The sequence below is a fragment of the Lontra canadensis genome, unplaced genomic scaffold, assembly GCF_010015895.1.
Source record: "Lontra canadensis isolate GAN:19392208 unplaced genomic scaffold, GSC_riverotter_1.0 scaffold57, whole genome shotgun sequence".
Lineage (NCBI taxonomy): Eukaryota > Metazoa > Chordata > Mammalia > Carnivora > Mustelidae > Lontra > Lontra canadensis.
Window position 1 is genome coordinate 553,151 of NW_022631051.1, and position 14,583 is coordinate 567,733.

At 41.3% G+C, this 14,583-nt stretch overlaps 1 protein-coding gene across 10 annotated transcripts in view; it reads right to left on the reverse strand.

Annotated features, from left to right (window-relative positions):
• DLGAP1 (DLG associated protein 1) overlaps window positions 1-14,583 on the reverse strand; it is an 866,766-nt gene that overhangs the window by 162,799 nt on the left and 689,384 nt on the right. For all 10 annotated transcript variants that reach the window (XM_032875683.1, XM_032875682.1, XM_032875681.1 and 7 more), the window contains one exon: window positions 12,866-13,106. In XM_032875683.1, the coding sequence (XP_032731574.1) occupies window positions 12,866-13,106 (241 nt within the window). The remainder of the gene's footprint in view (window positions 1-12,865; window positions 13,107-14,583) is intronic.

Here is a 14,583-nt window from a genome sequence, read left to right on the forward strand (position 1 = left end):
GAATATATTTTCATTTTCATTTGTTTCATGGAATTTTTAAATTTCTTCTTTGATTTCTGTGACCCATTGTTTGTTCAGTGATATGTAGTTTAATCTCCACATAATTTTTTTTAAAGATTTTATTTATTTATTTGACAGACAGAAATCACAAGCAGGCGGAGAGGCAGGCAGAGAGAGAGAGGAGGAAGCAGGCTCCCCACTGAGCAGAGAGGGGATTTGGGACTCGATCCCAGGACCCTGAGATCATGACCCGAGCTGAAGGCAGAGGCCTAACCCACTGAGCCACCCAGGTGCCCCTAATCTCCACATAATTTTGAAAAAAATCTCTACTCCACATATTTTTGATTTTTCCATTTTTTTCTTGTAATTGATTTTTGGTTTCATCCTATTGTAGTTGGAAAAGATGCTTGATATGATTTCAGTCTTTTACATTTCTTGAGATTTGTTTTGTGGCCTAATATATGATCTATTCTGGAAAATACTCTATGTGTTTTTGTGAAGAATATGTATTCTGCTTTTAGATGGAATGTTCTGCATGTATCTATTAAGTCCCTTTGGTCTAATGTGTTTTTTGAGTTTGGTATTTCCTTATTAATTTTCTGTCTGATCTATTCATTCATGTAAGTGAGGTATTAAAGAACCCTACTAGCATTGTATAGTTGTCTATTTTTCCATTTAGGTCTGTTAGTATTTGCTTTTTGTATTTAAGTGATCCTATGGTGGGTTCTTAAATAGTTATGAGTGTTATGTCTTCTTGTTGGATTGAACCCCTCATCATTATGTAATGCCCATTTTTGTCTTTTATTACAGTCTTTGCTTTAAAGTCTGTTTTTTTTCTGGTATCAGTATAGCTACTCCTGTTTTCTTGTTTTCAATTTGCTTGAAATATCTTTTTCTGTCTCTTCAGTTTCAGTCTGTGTGTGTACTTACGTCTGAATTGAATCGCTTGTAGGCAGGATATAGATGGGTCTCATTTTTTAAAATCCATTCAGTCACTCTGTCTTTTAATAGGAGAATTTAGTCCATTTACATTTAAAGTAATAATTGATAGGTATATCCTTGCTGATTTTTTTTTTCCTGTTTTGTAGTTCTCTGTTCTGTTCTTCTCTTGGTTTATTCTTTTGTGGTTTGATGACTTTGTATAGTGCTTAGATTCCTTTCTAATTACCTTCTGTGTATTTATTACGGATTTTTGCTTGTGATTACTATGAGGCTTATGTATAAAAGCCCATATAAAAAACAAATTATTTTAAGTTGACAGCAGGTTTACCTCTCCAACATTTTACCCACTGCCTTTACTATATATTTACTTTCACTAGTGAGATTTTCACATTCATTATTTTTTCTTGTTACTAACTAGTGTCTCCTTTTTCTACTTAAAGTGCTCCTTTTAAAATTCATCATTAACTCCTTTAATTTTTGTTCGTCTGAAAAGCTTTCCTTCACTTCTCAATGATAACCTTGCTTGATAGAGTATTCTTGGTTGGAAGTTTTTTCCTCTCAGTACTTTGAATATATTATGCCACATTTCTCTGGCCTGCAAAGTTTCTGCTGAGAAATCTGATGGTCTTACTGGGTTTCCTTGCTCATAACAAGTTGCTTTTCTGTTGCTGCTTTTAAGATCATATCATTATCCTTAACTTTTGACAATTATAATATGCCTTGGTGTGGGGCCCTTTGGGTTCATCTTGTTAGAACTCTTTGGGCTTCCTAGGTCTGGATGTCTGCTTCCTTTCCTCGATTAAGGAAATTTTCAACCATTATTTCTTCAAATAAGTTTTCTTCCCCTTTCTCTCTTCTCTGTCTGGAAACCCTATAATGCAAATATTCCACTTGATGTTGTCCCATAGGTCTCTTAAGCTATCTTGACATTTTGGTGTGTTTCTTCTTTTTTGCTATTCTGTTTGGGTGAGTTCCATTGCCCTGTCTTTTAGCTCATGGATCCTATCTTGTGCTTAATCTAGTCTGTTGTTAAACCTCTCTAGGATGTTTTTCAATTTGGTTATTGTGGTCTTCATTTTGTGACTTGTTTAGTACTTTCTTATATTTCTATCTCTTTGTTGTGTTCACCCATTCTTTTCCTCAGTTTGGTGAGCATCTTTATGAACATTACTCTGAACTCTTTCTTAGGTAATATTAATTCTCTCCATTTCATTAATGTTTTCCTGAGATTTTATCTTGTTATTTGATTTGGAACATATTTCCCTGTCTCCTAATTTTGCTTGAAGCTCTGTTTGTTACTGTGTATTAGGTGAAACAGCTCTCTCCCTCAGTCTTACAGGAGTGGCCTTATGTAGGAGAAAAACCCCATCTATAACCTTGCTCTAGCTCCTGGCTGTCTCTAGAAAATTTGTGATTGTCTAAGCAGCCTTTTTTCTTGAAAGGCCTAGTTGTTGAGGGTGTGCCAAGATCTGTGAGTGTTCCAGAGGGAGGTATTTCAGTCAATACCTAGTTTTAGGCTGATTGGACTAGACCCTTAGGCAGCAGATTTTAAGGTAGGCAAATATACACATAATATAGTCATATATATATACACATATATAGATATGTGTGTGTGTGTGTGTGTATATATATATATATATATATATATATATATTTATTTATTTAAGGTTGGCAAATATACACATAATATAGTCATAAACCCTGCTGGCCTCCAGACCCAGTGATCTGGAGGTGTCCCCTTAGTGACAGTTGAAAATTATGGACTCTAAGTGAGTATATGCACTTCTTTCTCGGAGGTATTAGTAAACTGTAGCAAGGCCAAGTGAGAGCTCAAAGACGGTATTCCTCAGTTTTTATTCCCTGAGAGCACTTCCATAGTTTCTAGATGTGTGAAGAACTGGAAGCATACCTGTCAGGTTGAAGCTTCTGGTCAAGTAGATAAGCCTTTTTCACAGGAGGACTGGGGGTGTGTTTCAGTCTACTGTTAGTGCAGTGCCCTGGGGTGCAAGCCTGCCTGTTTCTCCAATTGTTTCAGATCCATAGGGCCCAAAAGGCAATCCAGCCACTGGAGTGTGCTGAAGGGATGTTCCCTCTTTGTGGTGCATGCCCTGAGCAACTGTGGCAGCGCTTTGCTGGACTAGTGCTCAGGGCCAGGGCTCTCCACTGACTGGCTTAGATGTGGTCATGGTGGAGTGGTGTGCAAGGATGGGACACATCTGTCAGAGCTAGCAGGCTAGAGGGAGAGTGAAAAAATGGCCTCTGCCACTGCCCTTGCTTGCAGGAGAGAGGGAGAATACCAAAAATGGTGCTGCCAACATCTCTGTCCCTGGAGAGAGTCCCAACAGGCTCCTGTTTTTCTAGCAGGTGCTTTAAGAGAGCAAATAAATTTCCTTCCTATACTGTGTGGTTGGTTTATGAACTGCTGCTTCTGTGCTGGATCCTGGGGTGAAGGAGTCTGCGTGTGAACCCTTCAAGAGTGGAGTCTCCATTCCCTACAGCCTAATGGCTTTCCTGAATGTGTACCCCATTCATTTTAAAAACCAGACTTTGGGAGGCTCATCTCTTCAGCGCAGTTCCCAAGGGTTGGGATGCTTGGTGTGGAGCACAAACCCCTTGCTCCTCAGGGAGAAGTTCAATATTTGTGATATCTAGCCCTAGCTGCACTAGGGCTGGGATTTTCACAGGATTGCATCTCTGCCTCTCCAACTGGTCTTGACAGCATTTTTATACTTTGTTGTGGAGGAGCTTCTTCAGGTAGTTATTCTGTCTTTTCCAGAGGGTACTTCTCCATATGTACTTGTACATTTGTTATGTCCGTGGGAGGAGATGAGCTCAGGAATTCCTATGCTGCTGTCTTCAGTCACCTCTCCTATTTTTTTACATCTTTATTTATTTTTAAAAAAGGTTTTATTTATTTATTTGTCAGAGAGAAAGAGAGAGAGCACATAAGCAGGGGGAGCAGCAGGTGGAGAGAGATGCAGGCTCCCCACTGAGCAGGGAGCCCGATGCAGGACTTGATTCCAGGACCCCAGGACCATGACTTGAGCCCAAGGCTGCCGATCAACGAAATGAGCCACGCAGGCGCCCCTGCATCTTTAACTTTATTTTTTCCCCTACATCTTTAACTTTAAACAGGTGTTTCACATTTACACAAACCAACATGAAAAACCATGTCAATAATACATGAACAAAACTTTTTTTTAAAGGGATTTTTTTTTTTTAAAGAAAAATCTAAGGAAAACATAGGTTTCAAACATGGCAGAAGCTAAATAAAAATTTGTGGGAAGAGAGCATGAAAGAAGAGAGCTTCTTATACAAAACAAAACCACAGCGAGATACCACCTCACACCAGTCAGAATGGCTCAAATTAACAAGTCAGGAAACGACAGGTGTGGCAAGGATGCGGAGAAAGGGGAAACCTCCTATACCGTTTGTGGGAATGCAAGCTGGTGTAGCCACTCTGGAAAACAGTACAGAGGTTCCTCAAGACATTAAAAATAGAGCTACCCTATGACCCAGCAATTGCACTACTGGGTGTTTACCCCAAAGATACAGATGTAGTGATCTGAAGGGGCACATGCACCCCAATGTTTATAGCAACAATGTCCACAATAGCCAAACTATGGAGAGAGCCCAGATGTCCCTTAATAGATGAATGAATAAAGAAAATGTGAGATATATATGAATATATATATATGTGGTGTGTGTGTGTGCGTGTATATGTGTGTATGTATATATATAATGGGATACTATGCAGCCATCAAAAAACAAAATCTTGTCATTTGCAGTGACATGGATGGAACTAGAGGGTATTATAATGAGTGAAATAAGTCAATCAGAGAAAGACAATTATCATATAATCTCGCTGATATGAGGAATTTGAGAAATAAGACAGAGGATCATAGGGGAAGGGAGGGAAAAGTGCAATAAGATGAAACCAGAAAGGGAGACAAACCGTAAGAGACTCTTAATCTCAGGAAACAAACTGAGGGTTGCTGGGGGGTGGGAGGGTAGGGATAGGATGGCTGGGTGATGGACACTGGGGAGGGTATGTGCTCTGGTGAGTGCTGCACATTGTGTAAGACTGAAGAATCACAGACCTGTACCCCTAAAACAAATAATACATTATATGTAGATTAAAAGAAGGAAAAAAAAAAAGAAAAAAAGAGCTTCTAGATCAGACAGGTTTGTATTAAATTATTTCAAGATATACTATACTAAACATTCATGGATCAGTAAAGAGAATTTCAGAGTCTGCTCTGTAATTTTACTAGCAGTAGGGCCTTAAGTTGTATAAACTTCATTAAGCCTCAATTTTTTTTTGTATGATGAGAATGATAATATATTACCTATGTGTCCTAGAATATTCATTAGGATTACACAAGACAGTCTATGCAGCTGGGTCAAAATGCTTATCAAATAGTAAGTGCTGAAAGGTTAGCTGTTATCATTGTTAATGAAGTAAGCCAGATTGAGAGCTCTAAAATCAAAGCCAGGATAGAGGCATTTCAATGTATAATTTACATAATACTTATTGATGATTTCATAATCATCCTTATTAATTTATTACTTCCTTATTGATTCAAACTTCACATTAACCCTTATGGCAAGAAAACCTTGGAGCCCCTTCATGATTGGTCATGTGACAACCCCTCATATGGGCAAAGGTGGCCTTCAGGACTGTCTACAGGGCACAGGATCTTGAAGTTTGCCACTCTATACCTGGGAGCTGATTTTTTAAACAAAGATTTTATTTATTTGAGAGAGAAAGGGCGCAAGAGAGTGCACAAGCAGGGGGAGGGGCAGAGGGAGAAGAAGAGACAAATCCTGACTCCTCTCTGTGTGCAGAGCTTGATCCCAGGACCCTGAGATCATGATCTGAGCTGAAGGCAGCTGCTTAACCCACTGAGCCCGCCAGGTGCCCCTGAGAGGTGATTTCTATACAGTGAAACAACTAGAGGAGATGAAAGCCTAAGAAGTGCTTCAGACTTTATTTCTTTCTCTATCTAATAAGACTTTTGCATCTTACGATTTCATAATATTTCTACTAGAATACAGAAGAATTCCAACTCAAGTGTCCCACAGAAGATAGGGAAGGTTATAGCCAAAACGCTTTGGAAAGTTACCACTGTCCGTTTTCTCAGATATAAAAACCGGAGAAGTAACCTTGTAAAAGGCATAAGTTGTGCTATAAATCATGCCTTTTTTTTTTTTTTTTTCCCTTTTAAAGCCCCCTCAGATGGGGGTAAGTGGCTGGTCTACAGTTTTATTTGGATGGTTGGAGAAATTCAAGGAAGGGAACCTCATTAGCAGAGGAACAAGGCAATATCTGAATATTTACTACTTGATCTTATCTTGACTAGAAAAGAAAGGCCCTTTGTTCAAAACACTTCTGGCTGTTGTCTGTCCCCTTGGACTTCTGAACCTTTCTCTCACCGCTTTATAAAAACAACCTATTATTTGAATTAGTGCGTCGTAATAGAAGTGTGCTTTCTCCAAACTCTAAGGATGCTCCAAAAGTAGTCATTAACACTGGCAAGAGAAGCAGCACTCTAATTTCATTTCACATGTAAAGAAAATGAGCTCAGATTAACCTTACAATCATGCAATAACTTCAAGAGCTGGGACCCAAACAAGCAAAAGCTATGGCTGGGGGATTGGGGGTTTTATTCTGACTTTGTGTCCAGACAGAAGCCCACCTTAGTTTTCTTATCTTAAAATGGGGGACAGGGGATTAGATCAGGGGTGGTAACCTTTTTCAGTAAAGGCTCAGATAGTAAATATTTTTGGCTTTCTGCAACAACTGCTCAGGTCTACTGTTAAAGAGTGAAAGCAGCCACAGGCCATGTGTAAACTAATGAGAGTGGCTTTGTGCCAATAAAATTTTATAAAAATAGGTGGAGGGCTGGATTTGGCCCATAGATGGTAGTTTGCAGACCTCTGGACTAGATGATGTAGAAGTTTTTTCTGCTAATGTTTTATGATTCAGCTTGTTTTAATAGTGATGCTATTTCCTAGGAAAGTTATCTTGATTATCCAATCATGAAACATGCAGTTTGTGAGGTATATAAGTATTTTTCTGCTGTTTGTTATTAATAGTAGCCACGATATGGAAGCAACCTAAGTCCATCAATGGATGAAGAAGATGTGGTTTATATATTATAGTAGCATATTATTCAGCTGCGAGAAAGAAAGAAATCCTGGCATTTTGACAACATGGATGGGACCTTGAGGACATTATGCTAAGTCAAATAAGTCACATAAAGACAAATACTATATGATATCATGTATATGTGGAGTCTGAAAAAGCTGAACTACTGGTAAATGTAGAATAGTGGTTACAGGGGCTGAGGGGGTGGCGGAATTGAGATATTGGTCAAAAGCATAATCTTGCAGTTAGAAGATGAATAAGTTGTGGAGATCTGATGCATAGCATCGTGATTATAGTCTACAATACTGTATTAGATACTTCAAAGTTGCTAAAAGACTAGATCTGAAATGTTTTCACCACAAAAGACAAATGATAATTAAGTGACTTGAGGTGTTAGCTAATGCGATGCTGATAATCACATCCCAATATAGAAATGTGTCAAATCGACAGGTAGCACATCTTAAACATACACAATGTAATATGTCAGTTATATCGCAATAAAAGCAAGTATTTTTTTGCATTTCCTCTCCCCTTTCTTCCTCCATTATTGAATCCCTACTATGCGTATTGCAAATGTAAATTATTGCCTTAATGTTATTCTGCTCACAATCTTGTGTGTTAAGGATTTTTATTGTTATTGGGGGTGGGTGGGAAGCAGGGTGTATGGGACTGAAAGGGCATGAAGTAGGGTACATGAAAGTACCTGGACGGGGTATCCTGCATGGGTTGGGTGATTGGGGGTGAAGACTCAAGCCAGTGGAAGAACTCTTGGAACCTGAGCCCCGACCTCAGCTGATCAAAGGGTACCTGCTTTTGCTAAACTGAGCAAGAACTTGAGTGGGTGGGTCAGAGTTGACAGCAATGATAGACTGTGAAGTAGGATTATAGAAGAGCATGTCTCAATTTAAGAGAAAATATAATCTCATTCAAAAAAAGTATAAATATTGGTTTCACTGTGGTCCCAAGCCACACCCAGGAGGGCGCACTGTGCTGATTCCCTGGCTGGGGGACACTCGCTGTTGGCCTGGGGGGATGCTTTATCCTGGCCTCATTGACCTTTCTGGAGGCTTAAAAAAAATTTTTTTTTTTTTTTTACTTTTTTGTTTACAATTCCCTTCCTTCCTTCCCTCTCTCCCTCTCTCCTCCCTCCAGATTTTATTTACTTATTTGACATAGGGGGAGAGAGAACAAGCACAAGCAGGGGGAGAGGCAAAGGGAGAAGCAGACTCCCTGCCGAGCAAGGAGCCCTATGTGGGGCTCAATCCCAGGACCCTGGGATTACGAACTGAGCCAAAAGCATCTGCTCAACAGACTGAGCCACCCAAGTTTCCCTCTGGGGGATTCTTGAAGGAAAAAATCAGCTCAACTCTGTCAACTTTTAAAGCTTTCCCTAAATAAAAAAAAAAAAGCAGAGCACATACACCAGACTTTAAGAGCCACAATGTGGCAAATGAACCTACTTACTCTTTTATCAATTTATATTATTGTTACATAAAGCTGCTTTGAAAAGCATGTAATTTCAAAATGAATGCTTTTCTTAAAAAGCCAGAATTCTATTTGCCTATTTCTGTCAGAGTATTTTATTTTTAAAAATTTTTTATTGTGTTACGTTAGTCACCATACAGTACATCATTAGTTTCTGATATAGTGTTCCATGATTCATTGTTTGCGAATAACACCAGTGCTCCAATACCCACCACTGGGCTCACCCGTCCCCCAGCTCCCCTCCACTCTAAAACCTCAGTTTGTTTCTCGGAGTCCACAGTCTCTCGTGGTTTGACTCCCCCTCTGATTCCCCGCCCCCCTTCACTTTTCCTTTCCTTCTCCTAATGTCCTCTGTGTTATTCCTTATGTTCCCCAAATAAGTGAAACCATACAATAATTGAGTATTATTTTAACCACTACCCTGAGGTAGATGTGTGGCTTTATTTTCAGCACCTAGTTCTACTTTTATCTAAAATATTCAGGCAACTGAGGTAAGTGTGCTTGTTTTCTCACAGTCCGAGGTTAATTGCTCTACTGTTAAATTGTATTTTCCTACAGTATCTCTAATCCTAGCTTAGTAGTCTTGGGTACAGTGGCTTTATATAAAAGCTTGTCACATATTAGATGGGGAGATCTTGAGTGCTGGGAGCAGATTACAGGCTGAGAGAATATAAGATTCTATGATAGTTACATAAGCCAACAGGTCAATAAAGCAAAAGAAGCATAACTGTAAGTCACTCTCTAACTCAGTTTCTACTTTGCCCTGATTTTCTGGGACAAGTCACCATTCTTGCTCAGGTCGCTCGGGGATCGTTAGGGCCACTTAGGGCTGAGCCCATCCTCATGACAATCTCACCATGGTAAGACACTTGTGGATTTTTGTTTGTGATTTCATCTTGCTAATATGGAGAATGCACAAGGCTGGAAGAGAAAAGCTTAATATATTGTGTTGCAAATCTGAATAGTTAGAACGGACTGACACAAAAATCAAAGACTCAGCATGTGCATTGTTGTGGAGAAAAAAAATGATAGTAATAACTGCAGTTGACAAAACCGAAGAACTTTTTCCAGGCAAAAGGAAGTTTAGGAAAAAGAATTGGCGGTGAGTATCCGAGAATAATGAGCACAGGAAAAGAAGGAGAAGGAGGAATCGACATCACATCCTACTGAACACGGGTGCAAATCTGACCTGTGTACATGGGGGAAATGGTTAAAATTAGAGCAAAGTAGTTTCCTGATTTCCCCAAATGAGCACATCCTTTCAAAAATTAGTAGGTCCCATGAGAAAGTAGATTTTCTGTGTTTTCTACAGGAAATTCTATTTGATTCAATGTAAGAAGGAAACCAGTAGAAGAAAATTAATATGCTAGTACTGAGATCATGGGAGAGAAAAGGAAAAGTGTGTGTGTGAAAGGGAGAAGAGCACACAGGAGTAATGGGAGGGGTAGAATGAATGGAGAACCTTATTATATCATAAAATGATGACTTTTTAGAAGAACAAATCTGTGGCATAGAGAAACTGCAAGGTGATATTAGAATTCTTTTTTTTTTTTTTTAAAGATTTTATTTATTTATTTGACAGACAGAGATCACAAGTAGGCAGAGAGACAGGCAGAGAGAGAGGGGGAAGCAGGCTCCCCGCCCAGCAGAGAGCCCGATGCGGGGCTCGATCCCAGGACCCTGGGATCATGACCTGAGCTGAAGGCAGAGGCTTTAACCCGCTGAGCCACCCAGGCGCCCCGATATTAGAATTCTTAAGGTCACATTCGTAAAATGTCTGTTGGGCTTACTTAGAAGCTAGTACCATGGTTTAGTCCTTAACTTGTTAATTTTTCTGTGACTGTAGAGATCATCAATCATGTTTAGTGTGATGAAGGGTGACGTCACCAGTTGTCCTGTGCAAAAATCTGGTATTTTATGCTTTCCCACTCCTCGGGGGAGGAGCAGGTCACCTCTCCCTGCCTCTGAGCCCCTGTAGCTACAGCCAAGCAGGGAGCTTTCCCACCCTGAGAGCTGCCGGCAGGTGGATGTGGCCCAGTACTTACGATGAATCACATAGAGCCCAAGAAGGAATGGTGTAATCACCTCTGGTATTTTCATTTACCTCTCTCTGTTTTGGGGTGTTCTCCCTCCTAAGGTCCCCAGCTGAAGACCCTCCAGTCAATGTGTATTCTAAAAGGAGCAACACAGCACACCCTCCCAGATTCTATTCCCCTTCTCTGGTAGGCTTGTCTGATTTAGCAAATACTCCAAACGAGACAAATCATTTTCTAGCACAAGTATGCCCCATGCAACTTTGAGATACACTCCCACTACAAAATTATTGACTATCTGAAATTCAGATTTAACAGGCACCCTGAGTTTTCTCTAGCAGTCCTATTGTTTGAACTCCAGGAACCTCTCTGAGTATCTGGGAAAGGTCTCAGAAAGGTCAGACATCCTGTTGTGTGGGGTGAAGAGCACAGCTCGAGGGTGAGGACGGATGTGGGAGGTGTGAGTAAATTGTCTCCACTGACAAAAGCACAAATCCTCTGAGAGGTGAGCAGAAAAAAGCCGTCTGGAGTCTCTTGCCACTTTATCCCCAGCATTGCTCCTTGAGGGGGAAGGAGTCAGCCATTGGCCCTTTTCCTTCCCCTCACACTCCTAGGCAAGGATGCACGTACTGTGTATGTAACGAGCGATTTCAGCACAGGAAAACAGCTGGCAGATGGCAAGACTGTTAGAGCGAGCCGTAGACTAGACACTGAGAAAGGGCGGGGTGGGCGTGGTGCAAATGCGGAACAGTAAGAGACACAGTGATGTGCTGTAGGCACAGGGCAGGTCTTCAAATTACACTCACTGCATGAACATAAACACACACAGAAATATGCCCATGGATGACTGAAAATTTGTTTTTCATTATAGAAGTCAACCTTACTTGTTAACTTCATCTGTGGGTGTTCTTGCGGAATTTCTTGGTGAGCCAGAGTGGGCATCCACTGTGTGGCTGAGCTCCCTGCAGAGCCGTGGAGCCTGTGGGCTCTCCAGAAGCATCCTTCTCCCTGATCCTGATACCTTAGTTTGCATTGGTCAGAGGTGAACTCCTCATGTTTAACCTCTCATGGTTTCTTACAAATTGCTACCTCAATTCCGTATCTCTAGTTAGTAGGATTTTAACTTCGGTTTGAGGACCTATTACTTCTCATGGCTGTAAAAGTTCTAGGCTGAAGGATCATTTCTGGCATTTGATGCCCTAGAAGTAACATTGAATACTGTGGTATTCTGGCACAGGCTTTTCCTTCTGATTGATTTATTTACCATGACTCAAGGTTTGATGATCTTCTTGTAGAACTACTCTGTATCGGGGTTACACTGAAATCAATCATACAGTTAAGCCTAGTTAAGATGGAGGAGATTTTCTTCTTGGACCCAAATGTTATAAATATGGAAAAAACCCCGCCAACACACACATTGTCATATCTAACCCATGGCTATATTCCCGTGCAGGTTTCAGTGTCATGGAAACCAGTGAAGCTCTTCTGTGCCTCTCTGCTTAAAATCTGATAAAAATACAGTTTAACTGCATAAACCTGACCGCACTTTAAAGGGAAAAGGAGGTGCTCTATACATATGAGAGAAGGTTTTAAAATAATGAAATCTGTCTTTGTTATAATGAAAGAAAACTCCTAAGATGTTCAATTAATCTATCTGGATCATCCGTTTCTTCCCTATTTTCTTAACAGTGATATTTCTGGTCTTTTGGGATAGTCATTTTGTGGATATCTTGGAATTTTTTTAAAAAAAGGCATTCTCATGGTGTGATGCTCAGTAGTTAGGGGAACCCACTTGCCTAAGGATCACCCCCAAAAAGAGCCTGTCTGTGGCCAGCAGGAGCTGATGGGATGAGTTTGCTGGCTGCTAGGATGCTGTGTCGGGATCTGGGAAAGACCCTCCCCTCTTTGGTGCTGTAGTTGAAGTTTCTCTGTTGATGCCAGAGATGGAGCCTGAGAGGACTGTGCATGTGGCCAAAGCCAGGGGACAGAGGCAGGCAGGGAGGCATAACCATTCTTTGTAGGGCACGGGTGGCATTACGTTCCTGGCGATTGTGTGATAACAGCGAGGAGGACACCGTGTGTAGTCTTTTGAGACATTCTGTAGCCTGGGGCTGGGAGGCCAGGCTCCTGGCAGCCCCCGGGGGGGGGGGGGGGGGGGGGGGGGGGGGGCGCCCCGCCCCCCCCCGGGGGGGCCGGGGGGGTGGCCCCCCCGGGGGGGGGGGGGGGGCGGGGGATAGGCGCTCTGCTCACTCACCGGTGCTGCTCTGAATGGTCCTCACAGTGGTGGTGGTGCGCGGTGGGGAGGAGGACCGCAGGGACACGCACTCGTCATCCTGGGAGCAGCCCTTCTCGATGGCCCGCACGTAGCTGTGGCTCCGCATGCGGAAACAGCCGGGCACCGGCAGGTCCAGCGCCTCCACCGCCTGCGACTCCAGCTCGCTGAACACCGATTCGCACACCGACTCAAACTGCCCGTTCACTTCCATCTCGCTCACCTGCGGGCAGACGGGGGTACCATGACTGCTTCTACCTAGTGGAGAAGCACCCTCTCCTTTAAGCATTCCTGAACTTCACCTCCCACCCTTCCGCAAGGGAGGCCCCTCGGACTCCATGAAACTCCAACGCATCTCATTCCCTCTGTGCTCCAGTCCATAACAGAACTGCGTCTTGTCTGCAATCCCAAACTGTCAATTCTAAAGAAAAAGAGCTTTATTTTCACAATGAAAGAAGGATGGCTTCGGGAAGTCTTCTTCCAGTGCCTGCCCAGGAGCTAATTCTCCTTATTCATAAATGCAAACCCAGGGAACAGTTTTTTTCAGTCCACGGTCAGAGTTCAGGTGTTTCAGGGTGACAGTTTTTTGTCTAAACATTTTGGAAACTAGTATTTTCATTACCGTGCTTTTAGAATTGACGGACTTGTCAAATAATTTCAGTGTGCAGTGCAGCTTAATTTAGTACAAAGTATGGAAACAGGCCCTATATTTTCTGGCAAGATACTCTCATTCTGCACAAAAATAGACCAAACCCAGATATGTCAAAATCTTGAAAAGCACTATGGGGATTTTGAATCTATACACTATCTAAAGAAGGTTTCATTCTTCTTTACAAAAAGCTGATAGAGTCCACAAATTGTGTTTCAAAATCTTCCAAATGAAGTCTTGGTGTGTGTGTGTGTGTGTGTGTGTGTGTGCGTTTTAGGAAACCAGATTTTATTTACTTATATCCCTCTGTACATAACTTGCATTGGGTTTGAGCACCTCTAAGAAAGAAAAGAAAAAAAAAAAAAAACCCAGGCCAGGTGCTCCTGTTGATTTCTCACATTGTAGGTGATTTGATAGAGACATGGGAGTATTCTTCAAATTTCTGCCACCCTCTAGAACTTCATGTCTGATTTCCCTAATATTAAATTAATGAGTAATTAAGAATTTAGCAGTTTTAAAAAAAGAATTTAAGATTAAACTACAAGTAAGCTTAGAGCAAATACTGAAAATGATTGCAATTTTTGGCTGTTTCTTCATTGTTGTGTTATCAGAGGATATAATCTGATAATGGTACATTTCTTTAAACTTCAGATAGAAGCAACCAATTACCTTAAGGCATATCAAGTGGAAAAAACATCCATTTAAAAAAAAATTTTTTTAAAAATTTATTTGACAGAGATCGCAGGTAGGCAGAGAGGCAGGCAGAGAGAGAGAGAGAGAGAGAGAGAGAGAAAGGAAGCAGACTCCCTGCTGAGCAGAGAGCCCAATGGGGGGCTCGATCCCAGGACCCTGAGATCATGACCTGAGCCTAAGGCAGAGGCTTAACCCACTGAGCCACCCAGGTGCCCCAAAACATCCATTCTTTTTTATAATGATTCTTTGCAGCTTAAAATAGCATTTTCACACACTTTATCTAATTTGACATAAAATCCCTGCATGTTTTCAAGACTAATACTTATATATTCTCTCCATATTAAAAAATTAAATATGT